The sequence below is a fragment of the Lutra lutra genome, chromosome 2, assembly GCF_902655055.1.
Source record: "Lutra lutra chromosome 2, mLutLut1.2, whole genome shotgun sequence".
NCBI classification, from domain to species: domain Eukaryota; kingdom Metazoa; phylum Chordata; class Mammalia; order Carnivora; family Mustelidae; genus Lutra; species Lutra lutra.
The window spans coordinates 138024845-138046671 of NC_062279.1; the positions used below are offsets into that span (position 1 = coordinate 138024845).

Consider the following 21827-nt stretch of genomic DNA (forward strand, 5'->3'; position numbering starts at 1 on the left):
TGACAGAAACATGCTACTCTAAGGTTGTGGTTTGTCTTAGTTTGGATTCCTCCAGAATCAGACCTTGAATAAGGATTTGTCATTCATTTGGGCGGTGATCCCAGGAAACACTGGTAAGGGAGTGAGGGGACTGAAGTCATCCCATAAAGGGTTTTGTATTAAGCAAAATAACACTGTGTAACTGGATTTTGAGTACTTGGGTGAGGGCGAGGGGACTAAAGTATTTATGTACAAACTCCCATCAGTTACTGGGCAAGGGCGGCTCCCAGGGGGTGTGTTCTTTCCCGTTCTTCGAGCATGCCATGCGCAGGCGCACAGGGATGGCTCTGCTGGCCAGAAGACCCTAGAGAGATGCGGACAGGACAACAGGAAGTGAGGCGCGCATGCGCTAGAATGGTGCGATCAAAGAGACAGAGGAGGGATACCGCAGACCTCTGCTACAAGACCATTTCACAGTTAACAGCAGGGGAAATAAGCACCAGGGAGACCTCATAAAGTCAAGGGGGAAAAACACAACAGTAGATAAAATGCGGAGCTGATGAAAACAAATAGGATGACACCTGACAATCTGTAGGCTTCCTGGCCCTTCCGCCATTCTTCAGTTTTGGCTCAAAACAAGCCTGGGTTTTGTCTTACACTTCTTTTCTAATCTCTTGTTTATTCTTTCCCTATTTCTTCTGCACTCAGTTTGCGGGCATAAGAAAAAGGTTCCTACAGGTGTTAATGATGAATTTAGCTTGGCTGGAAAGATGCCACGAAGATTTGTTTTTATCTCACTAGGAATCCCAGACTGTTCTTCTGTCTAACCCAAGGTACCTTCTGCCTCAAAAATTCTGCACTTCTGAAACAGATATCATGATTGTAATAACAATATGCCCAAAAGATTATAGTGTCTTAGATTAGAGGTTATTATAAATGCCATAAAATACAGACTCCCAAAATTAGAAATCTGTACCAATTACATTTAAAGTAAGTTTATGCTTGTTGATTCTAAAGACCTTCACTTGCTAGAAGTGCACCGCAAATTGTACATTCAGAGATAGACCCCAAATGGCAAACATTCAAAGGTACTGGGAATACTTTACTGAATATATTAATTGACAACTGGGTTAATAAAAGGAAACAGCATTTTCTTGATAACTGTTCATCATTAAGTATTTATAAACATAAAATGCAGCCGTTTTCTTTTCTTATGAACTTGAATTATAATGAAAACATGTTAAATTTCTTCATATTCAATCATAAGACTCCCACCCTCTCAAAACAGCCAATCAAATGCAGTCACTTATTTGCACCTTGCATGAGCCAAGGTGCATACTGGGAATTTTGCTTTCTCCTTCCTGAGAAACTGAGAATAAAAGTCACAGGAAATAAATACTCATTTTTCTTTGAAAAGTCCAAAACTCTTTATCAGAACTCCTTTATCTTTTTAGGGTGAAATAAGGGGAAATAGGTGTTTTGTTTTCGTTTTTGATTTTAGTTATCCGGTCAGCAAAGATTCCCCCTGGTGTGTTACCGCCTTTTCCTGAAGGTGATTATGTGGCACAGTCCACGGTCTGTCCTGACTTCATCAGTTCTCGCTTCAGCTGTTCGAAGCACACAAACATGATGACGTTCCAGGATCCCAGTCGCAAGAAGGAAGGTACAAATCTAGAAGAGGGCATGTCATCATTCTCTTGAATTTGTTGGAATTCTTAAAGCTATTATCACACAGTTTCTGCTTCTCATTGCACCACTCTCCTCAAATAAAGACATTTAAAATGACCTATTCCTCCCCTTTCCAGCGATGCCTAAGATAATGTTTTATGTAGCCGTCTAATACTGCTTCAGAACCACAAAACCCCAAATGATCACATCTATCCAAATACATAAACGGCTTTCCTTCCCACCACACCAAAGCTCGTGTCCTTTCTGAAGGGGCATTTCCCATAACTCTCTTTTTTTGAGGAGCAAGGAAATTCTTGCTCTCTTTTGCTCTGCTTTCTGAATGGAAGGTAGGAATCTGTTGAAAGAGGAAGAGGAGAAAGCCAAGAAAAATCGATGACTAAGTGGACGATTTTCTAAAGTAAAGAAATTAGTGCTGTCCCGATCTTGGCAATTCTTGGCCTTAGACCGTCAAGGAGCTAAGTGTACTTTTCTTCTTTTTTTGGGGGAGGGGGAGGTTTGGGTGGTTTGTTTTGTTTTGTTTTGTTTTGTCGTTGTTGTTATGCTGTCAAACTGTGCAGACCAAATGATTGATTTTGAATGCCTGTTTGCAGCAATAAGACATTCAGAGAGAAAAAGATGTCATCAGTTAACTCTGTTTTGGACAGATTTTTTAAAAGAGATCTGGCCTATAAAAATCATGCCCCAAAGATTTTGGTTACTTTAAGGTCTCAATACATTTCTCCTGACTCCTGGATGTGTGTGTGTGTATTTTAATTGTGGTACATTGTTCATTAGTTTACCATTTTAACCATTTTAAGTGTATAATTCAGTAGCATTAAGTGCATTCACATTGGGAGCAACCGTCACCACTACCCCTCTCCAGAACCTTCTGGTCATCCCTAACTGAAACTGTACCTATTAAACAATAATTCCCAGGCACTTGGGTGGCTCAGTCAGTTAAGCATCTGTCTTCAGCTCAGGTCATGATCTCAGGGTCCTGGGATCAAGCCCCGTGTCAGGCTCCCTGCTCAGTAGGGGAGCCTAATTCTCCCTCTCCCTCTGCCCCTCCCCCAACCCCACTCAGGCTCCCATGCTCTCTCTAATAAATGAATAAAACCTAAAAAACAAAAAAATAATAATTCCCTACCCCCCCTCCACCTCCCCTCAGCCTCTGGTAATCACCATTCCACCTCTGTCTGTATGAATCTGACTACTCTAGATACCTCACATAAGTGAAATCATACAATATATGTCCTGTGTCTTGCCCATTTTATTCAGCATAATGTTTTGAGGGTTCATCCTTGCTGCAGCATATATCCCCCAAAGGTTTCAAGTTTGAAAAAAACGAAAGTATTGTTAAATGGTTAATGGTCAATAACTGAGATATCCATTTTGAATTAATTTTATAATATAACTCATTTGCATTCATATACCATTAGTGCTAATTATGGTGATTTGAAAAGCTTGTGTATAATGTGTATGGTGCATTTATGCTTATTTCATAAAGTTTGAGGCATTGCCTTACAATTTTAAAGGGTTATAGAAATGGCTATATTATCACCAGTTTAATCTTTACAGAGTGCATCCATACAGTAGCTCATACTGTACTTTCTCAGGTAGGTAGTAGTCAATGTAATACTACTTAACGGGAAAAGTGGTCTACTATGCAATACTGGTTTCAAGGTGAGCATAATAATTATTCAAACCACATCATTTTCTGCATGACTTTTCTAGGTCAGTGGCAATGATTTTTCTCTAGTTTTACTTTAATACAATAAAAAAATCTGAGTCCATCAAATTAAAACAGTGAAAATTACAGCAATCACATTACTGGATATTTACCCAAAGAATCCAAGAACACTAAATCAAAGGGATACATATACCCCTATGTTTATAGCAGCATTATTTACAAGAGCCAAGATATGGAAACAGCCCACATGTCCACTGATTGACGAAAATACGCATGCACACACACAAACACACACAGTAGAATGCTATTTAGCCATAAAAAAGAATGAAATCTTGCCATTTGCAATGACGCAGATGGAGCTTGAGAGGAAAACACTCTATGAAATAAGTCAGAGAAGACAAATACCATATAATTTGACTCATAGATGGAATTTAAAAAACAAGCAAGGGGGAAATGATGAGAGAGAGAGAGAGAGAGATCAAGAAGCAGAATCTTAACTATAGAGAATAAACTGATGGCTACCAGAGCGGAGGTGGGCAGGGGGGGTGGATTAAATGGCTGATGTGGATTAAGGAGGGCACTTGTGATGAGTGTTGGGGGATGTATGGAAGTGTGGAATCACTATATTGGACACCTGAAACTAATACAGCTCTAACTGGAATTAATTAACTGGAATTAAAATTTAAAAAATTTAAGAAATTCTCTCTTTTTTAAGATTTTATTTATTTATTTGACAGAGAGAGAGATCACAAGTAGGCAGAGAGGCAGGCAGAGAGAGGGGGGGAAGCAGGCTCCCCACCGAGCAGAGAGCCCGATGCGGGGCTCAGTCCCAGGACCCTGAGATCATGACCTGAGCCGAAGGCAGAGGCTTAACCCATTGAGCCACCCAGGCGCCTCTAAAATATTATTTTAATAGCAAAAATCACATCTTGTTTTTGTGTAGCCCTCTATTATGCTTTCCCTTCACTTTATAGTTCTCTAGTCCTGATCAAGCAAAATCCTGTCCTCTTCCCAATAGGTTGGGACCAAGAGAGAGGTCACCGAATTTAAACGAGCCTCTGATCGAGGCTGAGAACATTTTAATATCATAGTTTTCTGGCCCAGAGGAACTGGTGATAGTTATGACAAGGAAAAATAAACACTAAACATACGGCATAGACTAAGGCTGGTCGACTGTTTAGATGAGACAGCCTCCCAAAGCATACAGATAGGCTGAACACAGCATTACAGACAGAGAAGACTATATCCTACCCTTTGAAAAAAGCCAGCGGTCCTTCCTTGGTGAACATTGTCATGGCACAGTTGGGCACACTCGTGTACTGGCCTGGTGGAGAATTAACGAATCGGGTTTTTACCACATCCACTGGCGAGGATAGGACTGTTGTGCAAAATCCGGCGACAAGGGCTGACACGAAGTGGCAGGGTAAGTCATCTAAAAGAGATCAATGAAACAAATCAGCAGCAGACTTTTGGAAGAAGCTTCTAGTTTTTAGTTATCTATCAGATCCTCGGAAACCTGATGATATCAGAAGACCAATGTGGATGTCTCATCAATAAATAAAATATCCCAAGGAAGCTTTCACTTACCCTTACCAAAAACGATGACAAAGAGTACGTGGCACAGGGGATTGTTAGTGTTTTAGGAAAATATCCTGTGAGTCTGCTCTGTGCCCTTAGGGTATCGCATAATGCCCGAGACATAGGCATCTAATACTTCTTTGTTGAATTAAAGTCATTGTCCAGGGAGAATTTCAATGTCTCTAGAACCTGTTAGATTGTCTTAGGAACCTATCCAATGGTACTACTTTTGGATGAAAACACTGATGGGCTCCTTACCTAACCAGCTCATCTGGATAGAGTGTGGGATGTTATGCTATATAAAGAATAAGATGCTAACCCAAGTCCCATATACTAGTATTACCTGAGTATAATGCTGATGTAAGAATACTGTTACACTTTCTTTTTGTTGCAGAAAAAAAATTGGTTGCAGCAAACTTCTAAAAGTTGGTGTTTGGGGGTTTTGGTTTGTTTTTTCTTTTGTTCTGTTTTGTTTGCTTAAAAGTTCTATCTAGTGTTCAAAATTACTTAGTTTTTTCAACTATTACGATTAAGGGATTCAGTACAACATCCCTGGAGAATCTCCAGGATGAAACTGTAAATGTGTAGACCCACAGGTTACGTATCTAAGAGGAAGTTACCTGCCAGGAGTTTGTTTTTCACAAGGCTTTCCTTCATTAGGTCATATGTAACCAGCTCTGTACAATTGATGATGACATTTCTTGTCAGATTGGGAGTAGTTCCTAGAAAAAAGAAAATGTGTAATAACTTCATTATACGATAAGATGCTGACAGGATATATGTTCTTTTGAATTTAATTTATTTATTTCAGAGAGAGCTAGAGTGAAAGTGCGCAAGTTGGGGGAAGGGGAAGAGGGAGAGGGAGAGGGACAAGCAGACTCCTGGCTGAGGAGGGAGCCCAATGACAGGACTCTATTCCAATCATGACCTGAGCCGAAGGCAGATGCTTAACAGACTGGGCCACCAAGGCACCCCCTAAGATATATGTGTTTTAATAATGATCAGATTCACCTTGAAGTCAATTACCTTTCCAAAGGCCTATCAGGCCTTCTGTTGTCGCTATGACTCTGTAAGCATTGTAAGTCCCAGTGTAGCGAGGTTTGAGACCGTGCAGATGGCTCTGTGCTTGAAGTCTGACCTTCACGACCTCTGTGGGTTGCCCGATGAATACTGCCACCCCTCCAGTCGTCAGACCAGCTGAGATCTTGCTTCCTAAACTAGGTGTTGCTATCCGGAGAGAAAAGATACTTATCAAGCAAAAAAGAAATGGAAAAAAAAAAAAAGACCCAGAGGGCAACTCTATGTCTTTTTTAATTTTAGTGGTTACTATTACTGTATCTCTATATCTTTTCTATTTCCTTAATGCTTGTACATGCTGTGATTATGTACTGAGTATGAGCTAAATCACTTTAGGTCTAGAAACTTCGAAGTTGACTAGAATTAAAAAATAAATAAAGACTTTCAAGGACAAAGAAAATGCAATGCGTATTTAAGCCGTGCTTAGTTCTCTTCTATATTTAGCTCTCTTTTCCAGTATTTTCCAACTGGGAGCAGGTACCAGTCACCAATGATGCTTAGCCTTCCTCTTGTCAATGGTAATGTTAATTATAGGGCTTCAGGGTCTTAGGAAAATCCCAAGTGGACAAACGGCCCCCATATGGGATGTCGGTGGTATTAGGCTACAATCAGATTACAAAGGAAACAAAAATAAAAAGAAAGAAGTGTAGAAAGTGATTTTTGGCCTGAAAATTTGAAAAATTAGCTTAGGTTACTCAAGACAGATATTATTTAATAAACTATAAGTAGTCTTGGATCCATTAAAGTATGGCTCAAGAACATGTACTCATCAAGGACTTTCTCAGTCTGTCTGTTTCCTAATCTGTAAAATAGAGATAATATCTATCTCATACCAGTTATCATGTGAGTTAAAATAATATCAGTATAGCATATAACATACTGTTCTGCATATAGAAAGTACATAAGCTTTTTCATAACCATATGATTGTACTCTTTTCTCCTCACGCTTGTCCAGCAGCTGAGCATACAATAGATAACCATCTTTTAATGGGCAAGATCTGACAATTACAATCCCCTTCACTTGGGGCCACATTCATAATCGATTCTTGTGACACTCATTCCTGTCCACCAGTCCCTTCTCTTTTCCCTGTCAAGCCCTTTGAAAGAGAGGCTATATTTTCTGTCTTTACTTCTCAAGGCCCTTCTTATAGTTCCTCCTCAGTCCTCTATGATCCAGCTTCCATCTCTGCTACTCCCCCTCCGATGTTTTGGCAAAGGAAACCTATGGGTTCCTGTTGTTAGTCACATCCATCACGTTTCAGTCCTTTCCATGCTAGATCTCTCTGCTCTGTTTGACCCTACTGATGGTTCCACCTGTAACTATCTGGAGTCTAGCGCAGACATTTCTCCTAAGCTCATGGTGTTGACTGGATGTTACTTGTTTACACTTCTTCAAGTGTCAACCTTCCCTAAGGTTTACCTTCCCCCAAGACAGCTTCCATGTTCCTGCCCTCCATGAATGGAACCTTTTGCCAGGACCTCAGAGGCCATCTCCATCGCAGGCTTTCCCTCATCCTTACTGCCAGCTGCCTACCAAGTTCGGTCAGCTACACTTCCTAAATCTTTCTGATCTCTCTTCTCCTTCCCTATTGCCATTGTTGTAGCCTATCCCAGTTGTTTCTTACTTTCTAACTTACCCCCTTCTGGCCCTTTTTCTATAAATCCTCTAGATATTGCTGCCAAAGTGATCTTTCAAAAATATAAACGGTTTGTGACACTTTCCTGCTTAACATTTTTCAATGATTTCCCATCACTATAAGGACAAAATCTAAACTTCCTAGCAAGGTCTGCAAGGTTCCTTGTGATCTGGCTCCTTCCTGCCTGGGCTTTGCCTCTCCCTCCTTGCCAACAAGTCCTCCCTCTCTGCCCTGTGTGCTCTTGCCACTCCTCTCTGAGCCTCTGTACATGACCTTCACTCTCTTGGAAGGTCTTTCCTCACCACTTTACCTTATTAGGCTTATCAGTCCTTCAAGATTCGATTCAGACGTCAGTTCTTCAGGAAAATCTGGCCGGAACATGCCCCAAGGCTCGGTAAAATATTCCTCTTCAATGTGCCCAACATCCTGCCGTTACTTCTAAATGCTCTAAAGAGGATGTGTCATAGTACATAGCCATCTACCAACCTACTCAAAGCTCACAGATCTTGCCTAGACAGAAATCTATAATCCATGTATTGAACACGGTTTGGAGCACATGGCACCTCAATAAAGCTAACGAAATGCATGGAATTGGCATAACAGAGAATCCTGCCAAGATAGGTCCTATTAATTTAGTATCTGAAGTACTCACCAATTGGGCTGGACAATTAACTGTGACGGAAACTACCAGAATGGGCAGCTTTACGTCTTTTGTGATTCCTCTCTTGTTACATGTACAAACAGAACAATGCAGTATTGATCTTAAAGCATCTAGACTTTACTTTGAAACTGTATAAAATAAACTCATTCTATGTTTGTATGACTAATATTTATAACTTGTCCTATAAAGTTATGTAATCCTAAGGTGACTTTTTTTTTTTTTTTTTTTTTAAGAAAAACAGACTGCCACCACCAGTGCCTCATTTGGATGTGTCTGGAGTCTTGGAAGCTTGACTACACTACATACTCCTACCAATGGACCTTGAGAGCTTGTTTGGAAGTTTCTAGCAGGGGAATGCAGCTACTCCTATACCCTTGACTCAAGAATGGTCTTCCTGTATCGGGGAAGGTCATCCTCTTTGATCAAGGGTGCAGCTTTGGGAGGGACACACACAGAGCAGTGAGGGAGGAAAGGGACACCCATCTAGCCAGCCGGATCAATGGGGTGACAGATGTCGCAACCCGATCGCCCTTGCATCCATCCTAAAGTTACTTAAAGCAGAAGTGGTGAACTTTGCCCACGTAGTCACTTAACATATTCATTTTATCATCAGTCCATCTTCTCTCTGGATTGTCTGCTCCATAAGAAAGTGACTCTGATACATGCTAGCTGGGTGATCTTGATGTTACTTAACTATTCTGATCCTCAGTTTCCCTACCTGACTGTAGGGATAACACTTTGTATCTCACAACTCTGTTGGATTAAATGATGCCCAGAATCACATGTGGGGGCAGGACAGTGAAGTGGTTGAGAAACAGGTTAGCCGCCAGACTCCCTGGGTTTGAACTGGTGCTCTGCCCCTTTCCAACTATGTGACCTTGGGCACATTCTAAAACTTCTCTGTGCCTCAGTTTCCCCTCTTATTAAAGGATACAAATAATAGTATATTTCCAGCAGTGATGTATCTGAGGCACTTAGAATAAAGTCCAGCTCATAGTGTGGCCTCAAATAAATGCTGACTGAACTGACAGGAATTCTTGAAGAACAATGAGGAACCCCTTTCCCTGTCCTCTCAGCTCTCCTCATGAGGTCTGGTTTTCTACCCTTCAAACCAAGGTTTTCAAATCTGTGCCTGCCAAAAATTTCCAGGAAGCTTGTGAAAACATCCATCCCCTGGTCCCAACCTGAGCAGTTCAGATTCAGGGAACAGGGAACAGGGAACAGGGCAGTCCTCAGCACTTGGATTTTCAACACGCTCCTCAGATGTTCTTGTGAGACTTCACCGTTTGGGGAGCCTAAGAGTTACCCCTTACTCTTCAGTCCATCCGTCTTCTCCAGATGGATATCCAAATTATGCCCCAAACTTCCATGACTGATCAGGTGATTTTTATAAATATAAATGGGCATCTGAAAAATTGATTTTGCACATTTCCTTTTCTTTCTACAAACAGTGAGTATCAAGCTACTATTGGATGTCTGCTTGCCAGTTTGTTATGAAGACCACTACCCCGCATGTAACATTTGCTTGAACAGAGCTGGGCCCAGGGCATGTCTCCGGCTGTCTGCCCCACCCAGGGATGCTCATTGCTTACTTTCTTTTCCTGTGCTGAAGAACTCCTGGACCGTGTCGTAGAGGCCGATCCGAAGAGAGGCAAAGCTTATTTGTCTCTGGAGACCAGCAGGCAGCCCACTATAGAGTTTCACTGGCCCTTCTGTTTTTGCCAGAGTGGTGATTGTTCCCAGGACACCTTTATACCTGATGGCTCTGGAGGTCTGGCATTCACCTTGGATCTGGAAATGAGAAAGGTACAGGTCAGAGGGAAGTGAAAATTGAGTAAGGAGGTCCTAACTGGTGAGGAAAAAACAAAGACTGGCAACAGGCTGTCCTCTGTGGAGAAACCTGCAGCCAAGATCTTTCCCACTGTTTTTCTGCTCCCAGTTCCCTTTCCCTTCTCAGTAACATCTCCTCTAGATATCTCTATATCTCTCTAGGTGCATATATGGAGAGAGGTTAGCTACAATGCCCATTTTGAACATTCCCACCCTCCCTGTACAAATCCTCCAGAACCCCTAAACAGCCGATGGGAAGATGCCCCCACCAAAGTAAGGAAGGCAAAGAACTTGACATGGAGACTTGGGAGAGGCTTGATAGTCTTAGCTCTTAGAACACATAGTGCACCCTAACTCTGGGGGCTCTGGCAGTGGTCATGGTCAACCGATTTTCCTGGGGCTACTTGTGGTTCTTCAGTTAATGTCAGGTAAGTTCCGGTTCCCCACCCTAATGCGTCCAGTTCCGTGACAAGCCCACACTTTTAAGGCGGCCACCGGCCCCACCTGCGGAGTGGTTAAACCAAAGCCATTCCCAAAAGGGCGCACAGAATAGGTGTCCCCCCCTCTGTCCTGAGACACCTCCCCAGCCTCATCTCACTCGCTACCTGGAGCCGGACTTTGGCGGTGTCCAGCGGGAAGGTGATGGCATCCGCCACACAGGCCGCCACGCCAGCGGAGAAGATCTTGACCGTCATCGTCGGGGGCACGTCCAAGGCTGTGGGGCCCACCATCTTCGCTCAAAGAGCGGAGCGACGAGCGGGCGCAAGGACTGATGGACTCGGGCCCTCACAAGGTGGAATTTCCCGGACAGAAAACTGGCTTCTGACTTGACTTCGGGGGAGGGGGTGCGCGGGCAGCTGCTACACTGGAGCTGAGCCGGGCCGCGCCTCCCGCCTTCGCGCCGTAGTGCCAGGAGGACCCAGGACGCGTAGGCTGGCTGCGCCCGTGCACCCTGCCCGCGCCGGGTGACTTATATAGCTGGCCGCTCCCGGGCTGCGGCTCGCCGGGTCTCCGCGGACCCGGGCCTGGGAGCTGGCCGGGGCGTGTCCTGGGGCGCGTCCTGGGGCGCCTGGTCCCTCCCACGCGCATCCTCGCCACGCGCCTGGGGAGCCGCTCCCAGCGCGAGAGCCTTCGCAGCGCACCTGACCGTCTGCGCCGGCGTGTCCGAGGGAGGGCGCACCGCAGCAGCCGCCCACCGGCACCCCGAGCCTGGCTGCGTGCCCTTGGCTGGGGCAGCCTGACAAGCGCGGTCTCTCGGGGATCCTGGTAAAAGGTCCTGCCGAGCTGGAGCTCTCCCAAATGAGAATGGGGCGCCCCTTTTATTCCTCTGACTCCCCTAGAACCTTGCAGGCATCTTCTCAGCTTCCTTTTCTCTGCTACTAACTTTCTGCTTTCCAACCACCAAATCCAGACCCGGAAAATTCCCAGGCAGAAACCAAGAACACTCAGAACTTTTAAAAGACATAAAGTGTTTCGTTTGAACACTTTTTGTAAGAGGAAGTCGATTGAGATCATTGACATACTAGAAAGCAAATAGTAAATTGCTAAAGTGCTCTAAAATGTGAGCTATAGCTTGCTCCTTTTCTTTTTCTTTTCTCTTTTTTTTTTTCCTTTCCTTCCCTTCCCTTCCCTTCTCTTCTTTTCCTTATTCTTCCCTTCCCTTCCCCTCCCTTTTCTTAGGAGAGTGCGTTGGAAAAGACATTGGTAGGTTCCTTCGTAGCAGATGTAGCTCTGAGGCTTCCCTTCAGTGGGAAGTCATCTTTACTCCCACTTTTTTGCTTCCTTCTGAGTAAAATGTGTATCCAGAGACATCCCCAGGTGTGAAATCTACTACTAACTTACCTATATTGATAAATTAAATATTGCAAAGTGTGTTTGTTGTGGAAGGAGGAGCTTTTCCTACTTCTGTCCTTGTGCAAAGATTTATTGTGAGCATTCATTTATTCTTTTGGTTGAAGAGCAGGGAAAATGAGGCTCAACCCCCCTAGAGAATAATTTCCAAATACTCTGTGAGAACAGGTTGTAGGTACTGTACAGCTGTTCAAGAAGCCATTTCTAGGGGATGCTGGAGGTATGTTGAGGAAGTCAACTGTAAAGGTAGGATGGGCTCTGGAGAAACAGAGAGGAGAAGACGACAGTGGGTTTTCTCCTCTGCAAACACCTGTTGAAATAAAGAGCAATTGAGGCAAGTAAGTGGTATGTATGAAGGCAGAGATTTGGGGAAAGCGGGGCGAATATATGGGAATGTGATCTGTTGGCCTGCCTGAGACACTGGATGATGGGGAAGGAGAGAGGATAAGAAGTTGGTAAAAGATGAGACTGTAGAAGTCCAATGAGGCCAGCTTGAGGGTTGACCTTGAACATCTGCTCCAAATATGAATTCATGTTATCATCACCTTATGCATGGACAGTACTTTACAGACCATAAAATGTTCTCACATAAATGTCATGTTTAATATGGTAGACAGTACATCTTTATGAATGGTTCAGTATAGAGTCAAAAATTTTTCAGAGATGACTCTAAGTTTAAGAACATGGGTAGTAGCTTCAGGGGTGGTGACAGCTGATTGTCATGAGAGGGTAAGAAGAGGTGACTTTAGGGGCAAGAAGTTGAGATCAGCCTTTAGAGTCTTGGAATTCTTGGAAGAGAAGGGTATTTATTATAGTTAAGTAGTTACCATAGGAAACATCATATAACATGATAAAGGAGCAAGAAATCAGGGCTGGAAGGCATTTGGGAGTAAGTAAGATGGATGTGATGAAAGAGGGTACACTTTAAACAGGACTGAGAACAGCAGGACTAGGTCATGGGTCAAAATGTAGGGAAAATAGGGATTCCCAGAGTTCTGGTCTGGGAAGAAGGGCCTTCAAAGGTAAAATTATTGTGTATTGAGTCATGGAACCATGGTATTTGAGAAAACAATTTAAGGAGGGGTGGGGTGTTGACTAGGATGAAGTGTAGAAATGTCAAAGGAGGACAAAAGTGAAGAAAAGCCTGTAGGCTTTGGCTCTAAGGCTATTGGTCACTTGGGGAGTGCACAGGAGTGGAGTCATTAGGTTGAGTCTGATGGCTAAGCAGAGATTGCAAATGTTTGATATGGTGAGACTAGATGTAAAAGGAGTGAGGGCATTTTTCCCAGCTAATTCTAGCAAACAGCTGCTATCAACTGGTTAGTCCCCAACCCACAACCCAACCCTAACCTAAATTGTTCACGATGTTCCATCTGTAGTAGTTTTAAAGCATAATCACCAATTTCTCCCACTAAAAGGTGAGGGTCCATGACTCTTCCCCCTTGTATCTGGGCAGGCTTGTGAACGCTTGGACCAACAGAATGAGATGATGAACTGATTCTCTGTGGTTCTGAGGCTGGATCATAAAAGCCCTTTCAGCTTCTTAGTCCCTTGGAACACTTGGAGCCCTGGGCCACCATGTAAGAAATACAGCTCCTCTGAGTCTCTCACACACTGGAGAGGCCCCATGGAGGCCCTTCCAGCCTTCCCCACCAAGGTGCCAGACATAAGAATGCAGCTCTCTTGGATTCTACAGATAAACCCACCCAACTGCTAGATATCACCGAGTCACCTCTGTCCATGCCAGTAGGACAGAAGAATCATCCACTTGAGCATGACTCAAATTTTTGACTCATGAAATTATATCTGAGATATAATGGAATGGTGGGTGTTTGAAGAGGGAACACAACCTTTACTTTTTTGAGAAGTAAAATGGAGGGGGGCATGCACTGTCTCTTTGCTTATTCCTCCAACACTACCTACTTACCTTCCTGATGAAGGGTTGGAGGCAGTGGACTGGTATAGAATTTTTAGATTTGGACTACAAATTTTGGATTTGTACTATATACTACATTTTTGAAGGAGAAACAGGGAAAAAGGAAAGTTGTTTTGCTCCATGAGGCAGATGTTTCCATGTTTCCAAGGCAGGATATGATAAACCAGACCAGGGGGTGAAATGAAAGTCATTAGAAGGGAAGAAAATACGAGGAAAAGATCCATTAGAAATAGGAAAAGTGAGAACCAGTAAGAGCAGGTGGAAAGAGGGGACCTGTGGTGGGATAAAGAAACTGACTTATTTGAGACCATAGGAAGAAGGACAGCCTGAGCCTCTGGGATATTAATAGACAGGGTGAGAGAACTCTGCAGAAGACAGTGTCAGTTTAGTTCAATGATGACCGAGCACCTGAGATGTGCCAGACACGCTGCCAATACTAAGGGTCAAAGAAGCAGCAGAATTCAAAGGCCTCATATGAGGAGACCCTCAAGGGAGGGTTGCAGGAGTTCAAGAGGAAAATGGTTCTGGATTCCAAGGAGCAGGCTACCTCGCCCTTTCTGAGAGGCTCGGGGAAGTAGGAGAAAGTTTGCTTCAGGTTGGAGAGAACAGTAGGGTAGAGGGTGGCGTCCCCAAAGGATCAGACTGCTCTTCTGGCCCAAAGAAGACGTGAAGGATAGGTCAGTGTGAACAAGGGCAACAGCCCTTTTATGAAGTAGTTAAGGAGTAGCAGCAGGTTCCTCATGTACTAAACACCTGTTTCCTCTTTGAAAATGTAGAGTGACATTTACAATTGAACTCTTGCAAACTGTGGTCAGGAATCACTGAACAAAATGTCTCCATATTAAATAAAACAGGGTAATGCTGTGCATTTGAATAATGTTCTACAAGTTCCCATAATTCTCTCATTCACCACCAGTAGGAAATACCATGTTGTAGTTGTATAGATAACTGTGCAAATGATGGAAGGGACAATTTATAAAAGAAGAAATACAAATTATACAAATAGAGGGGATATATTTTACATTGTTAATAAAGTAATGTACCTTCTTTACCTAATAAATTAATACCTTGTCTCTACCAAAATTATAATTATAATAACATTTATATATACCTTTTCATATCATAAAGTTAATTTATAAATATACATAAATGACTGTTTTAATTACAAATTGTGAATGTGAAAAATATAATTATAATAGCAGTACTGTATTAATGATGGCATTATAAATTGCGTAATTCTTTTGGAAAACAGTTTAGCAGTATCCACTGAGCAAAGATAACATCCATATCCTTTGATCTAGTAATTCTACTTCTGGATATCGGCCCTAAAATGGTGAGCCAAAATGTGAAAAAAAAGTCTTATATAGGTTGATGCCCATTACAGCTTAATATTTATAATAGCAAATTACCAGGAGCACCTGTGTCAGTTGGGATCCAGATTTGTCTATCTGGGTTTGTCTGAAGAATTGTGCATAATAGTGATCCAGCCCAAAGACAGAGACCATCAAGCTGCGTGTTAAGGAAGAAAACACTCCATTGTCATTCCAAGGTGGCACAGCCCAGTAAATAAGAGAAAGAGGCCCACGCTCCAGTTCTATCCAAGATGCTCACTAGCTGAGCGAGTGGGGACAAAGTACTTCTCTGAACTCCAATTCTTCACTTTTAAGATGAGTCTTCCTGCGTCATTAGGTTATTCTTATTAATGGATCACTCTGTGTTTGGCACCAGGTGTACATAATTGTCTTAAGCCTCTGAAAGATGTACCCACTTCATTCACTTACCCGATTTGTACGGAGCCTCTAAGTGCTAGACGCTGTTCTAAGCACTTTACAAGATTTAACCCACATAAGTCCTTGCATGATAGCCCTTTGGAAAAAGTACTGTGTTATCCCACCTCGTAGGCGAGGAAACTCAGAGGCGCAGAGCGGTAAGAAGCTTCTCAATCATGTAACCACTCAATGGTGCACTTAGGGCTTGTCTGACCCTCAAACCTTCTGTCACTATGTGATACCCAAACCACCTTCCCAACATATTTATGACACGATATTTTCCTATGCTTTGAAGGTGTAGATTGGCTAGGTATACTCATATATTTTCTTAATAGGTCATAGAAAAAGTTTCCAAAAAGTCACATGAAATATATACTCTTTACTTGGTTTCTGTACATTATGAGGGGATTTACAAAGGAAAGAATAAACTTTGCAAAACTTCTAATTAAAAAAAAGTCACTTTCTTTTTTAAAATATTTTATTTATTTGAGAGAGAGAGAGAGAGAGAGTAGGAGAGAGAGCAGGAGAGGGAGGAGTGCCAGAGGGAGAGGGAGAAGCAGACTCCCTCTGAGCAGGGAGCCCGAAATGGCTCAATCTGGAATCACGACCTGAGCTGAAGGCAGACGCTTAACCAACCGAGCCCACCAGGCTCCCCTAAAATCACCTTTTTCCATTTCATCTTCAGGAGAAGCTGGTGGAAGACGTATGGAAGGTGATATATGAGACTTAGAAAAATGTGATTTATAGGGATTGAGGCCCAGTGGAGGGACCAGAGAATGAAAAGGAAGAGGTAGGTGACTTCGAGAACAGGACATTCCTGTCCTCAGACACTGGAAGGCAGATGCAGTGGGATGGTGAGATTTGTTCTGTACACAATTAAGGAAAGGCATTAATGCTGAGGCATGGAAAGTACAGGTGAACAGATTTCAGGTAAGTGTAAAGAATACGAGTCGATGTGATCAGAGATAGAAGGTGCTGCTACTTTAGGTAAGAGTTCTCATCACTCGAGGCATTGGGTTTTAAGCAGTTTGGTGTAATATCATTTAGGAGAAACAAACTTATTGTCCTGATTGTCAGAGGGACCTGGATTTGAATGTGCCATTTGCTATCGATGTGACCTCTGGTAACTTATTTAATCTCTTTACATGTGTTTTCCCGTGTGTAAAACGGGGATGGTCATCATAATTACACTTACGGTGGTATTGTGAGGATATAATTAATACTAGTAAGATTTTGGCACAATAACTATGAGTGGCACCTAGAAAAGGTATAATATATGTTCACTACTGCTACATTTTATTAGTAGAGTTTGCATGACCATTTTGCAGGCTGTCCTAGGGGACCAAGGCATTGAACTAAAAGGTTTTACTGAAAGATGTGAAAGGTCCCTTCACACTCTGAGATCTTGAGTTCCAGATTCCATGACCCTGGATGCAGCTATTATTCCGAAGGAGAAGCAGGACTGGAACCCAGGTCTCTTGACTGAGGACAGCCAGGAGCGGCATGAAGGTGAAATGAATGGGGCCATTGTAGCTGAGAGTCAGGCTTGAAGTTCCCAGGGTGTCAAGGTTACCGGGCTAGAGGTCACAGCCCAGTTTCAGGACCCTCTCCCTCCCCTATCCCTCCTCCCAATCTCCCAGACAAATGGAAATGTCAGCGCAGGGCATTCTGCCTGGCAGAGAGGACTCTGCGAAAGGTCAGGGATTGCAGCCCTAGTGTGAATGTGACTGGGACACTGGGGGAAGGAGCAAAGACTAACTGAGGTTAGTTTGGAAGCATTCTTTGTGAGGTCTGCGGGTGTTGCTTGGGTTTGCCTGTTTCCAACACCACACGGAAGGCAGAGACATGCCAAGAGGTCCTCTTGGCCAGTGAATTGCCCCATTGCCGTTCCTGTTGGCAAGATGTCTGGGAAAGACACAGCCCTGACGCTAATGAAAAGACGGGTTTATTTCATGCAGGGCGTGGCGGAGCAGGGACAAGTAAAGAAATGACCATCTTGAACTTTCGCTTTGAATTTTCACTTTGTTGTTTGAGTCTGGTGTGTCGTGAAATGCCAGGGGGTAGAGGATGGAGATCACCCACACCTGAGGGTCTGCAGGGAAGAAAACGAGGGAGAGCATCTGGAGTGGGGATCACGTGCAAACATGTTTGTGCGCTCACAATTCCGTAAACGTTCTCTCTTCTACACGTTCCTTGTGGGGCGAAAATGATCACTTGGGAACACACAGGTGGCTGGTTTTAAAATGTCTGAATTTCACAGATAAGAAAATATAGCTCCCTCTTCATTTTTTCCCTCTGATCTGTAGAACGACCTCTTGAAAATTCTCCTGTTTTCTTTGATGAACTGAGTTCTGTAACAAAAAAAGCTATCTTGGAGTTTCATTTCCTTAGAAGCTCTCCTTTAGGACTCCGCTCTGTTCCGCATTTCTGGGCCTGTCCCTTTTGAGGTGTGCCCTCTTTGCTCAGATTCTTTGCTAAACTCTCTTGTTGAGTAGTTCTTGGAAGGGGTGAAGGGGGTTGGCATTTGGGCAGAGCTGTTCCACCATTCTAGCTGTTCTACCTTTCTTGTTTATGCAATGAATGTGATTCCTCCACGTGCATTTATTGAGCACCCTCTGCATGCACTGTGCTAAGGTAGGAGCAGACAGACACATTAATACGTGATTACTGTATACTATGCTAAGTGCAGTGTTAGAGATGTACCCAGGTGATTGGAGAGCAGAGAAGAAGGGGATCTAATCCAGATCGCGGCCATTTGGGAGGCCTCCTGAGGAAGGCACGGATGGGATCCAAGTCTTGAAGAGTGAGTAGGAATTATCCAGGCAAGAGATACAGACGGCAAGGTCATGCCAAGCAGATGAGACAGCACAGCCAAGACATGGAGCCAAGGAACAGCCTAGTAAGTCTGGAGAAATAAAAGCCTCTTGGTGTTTCTGGACCATAAAAGCAAAGTGGGGTAAAGCAGGAGATGAGACTTGAGCTTAAGGAGACAGGGCAAATTGGGGAGGCCTTGATCCTAGCATCTTCTAATAAATGAGGAGGTTTTAAACATGGAATGGATAAAGTTAGTTTTATGTTTGAGATAGACTTACATGGCTTCAGGGTAGAAGTCTTGAGGATTATGAGTGAGAATATGTCCCGTGCTTCTCCCCACCCTTCTGGTACTTTGCTGCCTGTTTGGAGGTGGAAGAACCATCCTGATCTCTGCCTTCGCCTTTACATGGTGTCCTTGCATGTGTGTGTCTGTGTCCAAATTTTCCTTTTTATAAGGACACCAGTCCTACTGGATTAGGTCCCCCCTAATAATGTCACTTATTTTCTCATCTAATGAAGATTGTATATATTTAAGGTGTGCAACATGATGGGGGCACCTGGGTGGCTCAGTATGTTAAGCATCTGCCTTCGGCTCAGGTCATGATCTTGGGGTACTGGGATCGAGCCCTACATTGCATCGGGCTCCTGGCTCAGCTGGGAGTCTGCTTTGCCCTCTCCTTCTGCCCCCCACCCCCGCTTGTGCTCTCCCTCGCTTTCTCTCTCTCTCTCTTGTGCATGTGCATTCTCTCTTTAATAAGTAAATAATTTTTTTAATGTGTATAACATGGTAATTGATATATAAGCATACCTCAGAGATATTTCAGGTTGGGTCCCAGACCACTGCAGTAAAGCAAATGTCACAATAAAGCTAGTCAAATTTGGGATGCCTGGGTGGCTCAGAGGGTTAAGCCTCTGTCTTCGGCTCAGGTCATGGTCTCAGGGTCCTGGGATCAAGCCGCGCATCGGGCTTTCTGCTCGGCAGGGAGCCTGCTTCGCCCTCTCTCTCTATCTGCCTCTCTGCCTACTTGTGATCTCTCCCTGCTTCTCCCTCTCTCTCTACCTGCCTCTCTGCCTACTTGTGATCTCTCTGTGTCAAATAAATAAATAAAATCTTTAAAAAAAAAAAGCTAGTCAAATTAAATTTTTGGTTTTGCAGTGCATAGAAAAGTTATGCTTATACTGTATGCAATAGTACTTTTTAAAAATTAATGTACATACCACCCAGGCTCCCTAAATAAAATATTTCAAAAATTAAAAAAAAAAAATTCCTTCTGGGATTTCCATTTGAACTTCCTGGTTTTTATTTCCCTTGTTCAGTGAGAACGCTAGAAGGTCTGCTCAGCTTCTTAACCTCTTGGCCATATGCTGCTTAGCAATGAGCAGCACCTGATGTAGACTTGACTTCTCTTTGCTGCCATTCTGTCCGGAATCTGGGCTCCTTGTATCCTTGCTGCCTCATCATTCCTGCACTCCCATTTTTTTTCTCTCCAGCCTCAAGAGACTACCAAATGCTTTATTCAGCATCTTTCCTCGTTGCCACCATGTTCTACTTGGCTTCTCCGCCTCTCCGGCCCTCTACTGATTAATGGACAAATTCCTTAAGGGGAAAGCCTGGGAAGGGAGCTGGGATTAGCTCCATGCATATTCCTTCTTTCTAGGACTTTGGTCCCTAAAGTCCTAGTTGCCTTGATACCTTTCTTATGCCTTCAAACAGTTTTGTTTTTTGGTTTTTGGTATTTCACCCAGCTTTGCCAGTTGTTCTTTAATAAATAGGGCGGGTCTGACACAAACTACCCCATCTTAGTACTTAGAAGCAGAAGTCCTCAGTAAATGTTCTTTAAGAAGAGTAAAGAAGGGTGGGCGGCTGCTTTATCAGAAAGCCACTATTAAACTATAAAAATGAAAATAGACTGACACTTTTAAAATAGTCGATCGGAATTCGAACAAGTGATTTGTACTGGAAACACTTAAGGACATCAAATAATCTGAATCAGGTAAAGCATGTCTTTTTACACGCATTCTCTGAATGTTTTGTTTGCACATATGAAGCATTCGAAATCAAAATCTATACGAAAGCAATTAGACCGTCCTACACCTTCTGCGGTTGTAACTTGATAACTTAACTGGGCAACTGTTGCTGCCAGTTAAAAACAAAGGGGATACTTTTTACTGTAAATAGTAAGAAGCAGCAGAGAGATTTAAATTTCCTTTATAAAATGAATTCTGATGTTTCTTGGGGGCGAGGTGGCCTGCCGTCAGAGTGAGAGGATAATTGACACCCACTCCCAGCTGTCCAGCGTGTGCTAAGGGAAAGCACTTGGGACATAGACTTCCGGAGGAGAGGTTGCCTGGGGTCTCCCATCAGGGCTGTGGAGCAAAGCGCTGTGAGCTACTGGCACTTCTCAAAGGGAAAACCTGACTGTTCATATCTGTGCCTGACATATGTTTTGACAACTTGCAAAGTGTCCAAAGCTCTTTGAGTTTCTTTAAACACTGGGAAATAAAAAAGGTTGAAGCTGAAGATTGCCAGATTCACTTTTATTCCCTGCCCCACTTATGTATCCTGTTATGGTCTAATGGGTCCTTTATAAGTTGATTTCATAGTAATGAGTAAATAGTTATGGCTCCTTTCTGAAGGAAGATTGTCAACCTGAGAGTCGCACTGTAAGCATTTTTGGGTGCTGCCTTAAGCCTATCCCCTTCTCTTATCACCCCCTCTATAGCTCACCATGAGTGGCCTTGTGTGTGTGGTGTGATGCCCTGTCTTATACATGGGGGCTCCATAAACAATCCTTCCAACAGACGACTCACAGACACCTTCTGCTCTAGGATGCCCACATCTAGGACAGATGGATCTGCTCTCAGGAGGTTGGGGACCTGCCAGGCCCTGGCAGGGGCTTAAGGCTGGGTGGGCAGGGAATAATGGGGCTGGTTCTGGAATGTGCTCTAGAAGGGGAGGTTAATGCAGCCCCATGGAGCGTCTCAGGGGTTCTTCTGGAGCAGTATTTAGGGATCCATACAGCCTGAGTGGGTGGACAAAGCAGGGCGCTAAAGCATGGGGCCCCGGACAGGACACCAAGGGCCCATGTCTGAGGACAGTACTGGATCCAAATGGCTCTCTGATTCATGGCATTACAGGCCATATTATATTGACAATATGTATTTTTAAATACAGGCAGAGGAAAGATGAGTATTAGGGGTAGAGTCTTCCCATAAGTTTAGCTTTTCTGAGTGGTTTCACCAAATCTCCTTTCTTTCTCTTAGGAACCAGAGGGTTCACTAAAATCCCCAGGTTAGTTTTTTTCTCACAAGAGTTTGAATAGCACCTGCAGTTGGT

General features: G+C 43.4%; 1 protein-coding gene across 2 annotated transcripts; it reads right to left on the minus strand.

Annotated features, from left to right (window-relative positions):
• Positions 1–1454: 1454 nt before the first annotated feature.
• On the minus strand, positions 1455–10851 carry UCP1 (uncoupling protein 1). Of its 2 annotated transcripts, XM_047718509.1 has the most exons (6): positions 10726–10851; positions 9883–10081; positions 5942–6142; positions 5536–5637; positions 4589–4769; positions 1455–1650 (listed from the first exon to the last, which is right to left on the minus strand). In XM_047718509.1, exons 1-6 carry the CDS (start codon positions 10849–10851, stop codon positions 1536–1538), a joined length of 924 nt encoding a protein of 307 aa, XP_047574465.1. In that variant the 3' UTR covers positions 1455–1535. The 2 variants fall into 2 exon arrangements, with proteins under 2 accessions (XP_047574465.1, XP_047574466.1); XM_047718510.1 differs by lacking the exon at positions 5942–6142.
• Positions 10852–21827: the final 10976 nt, after the last annotated feature.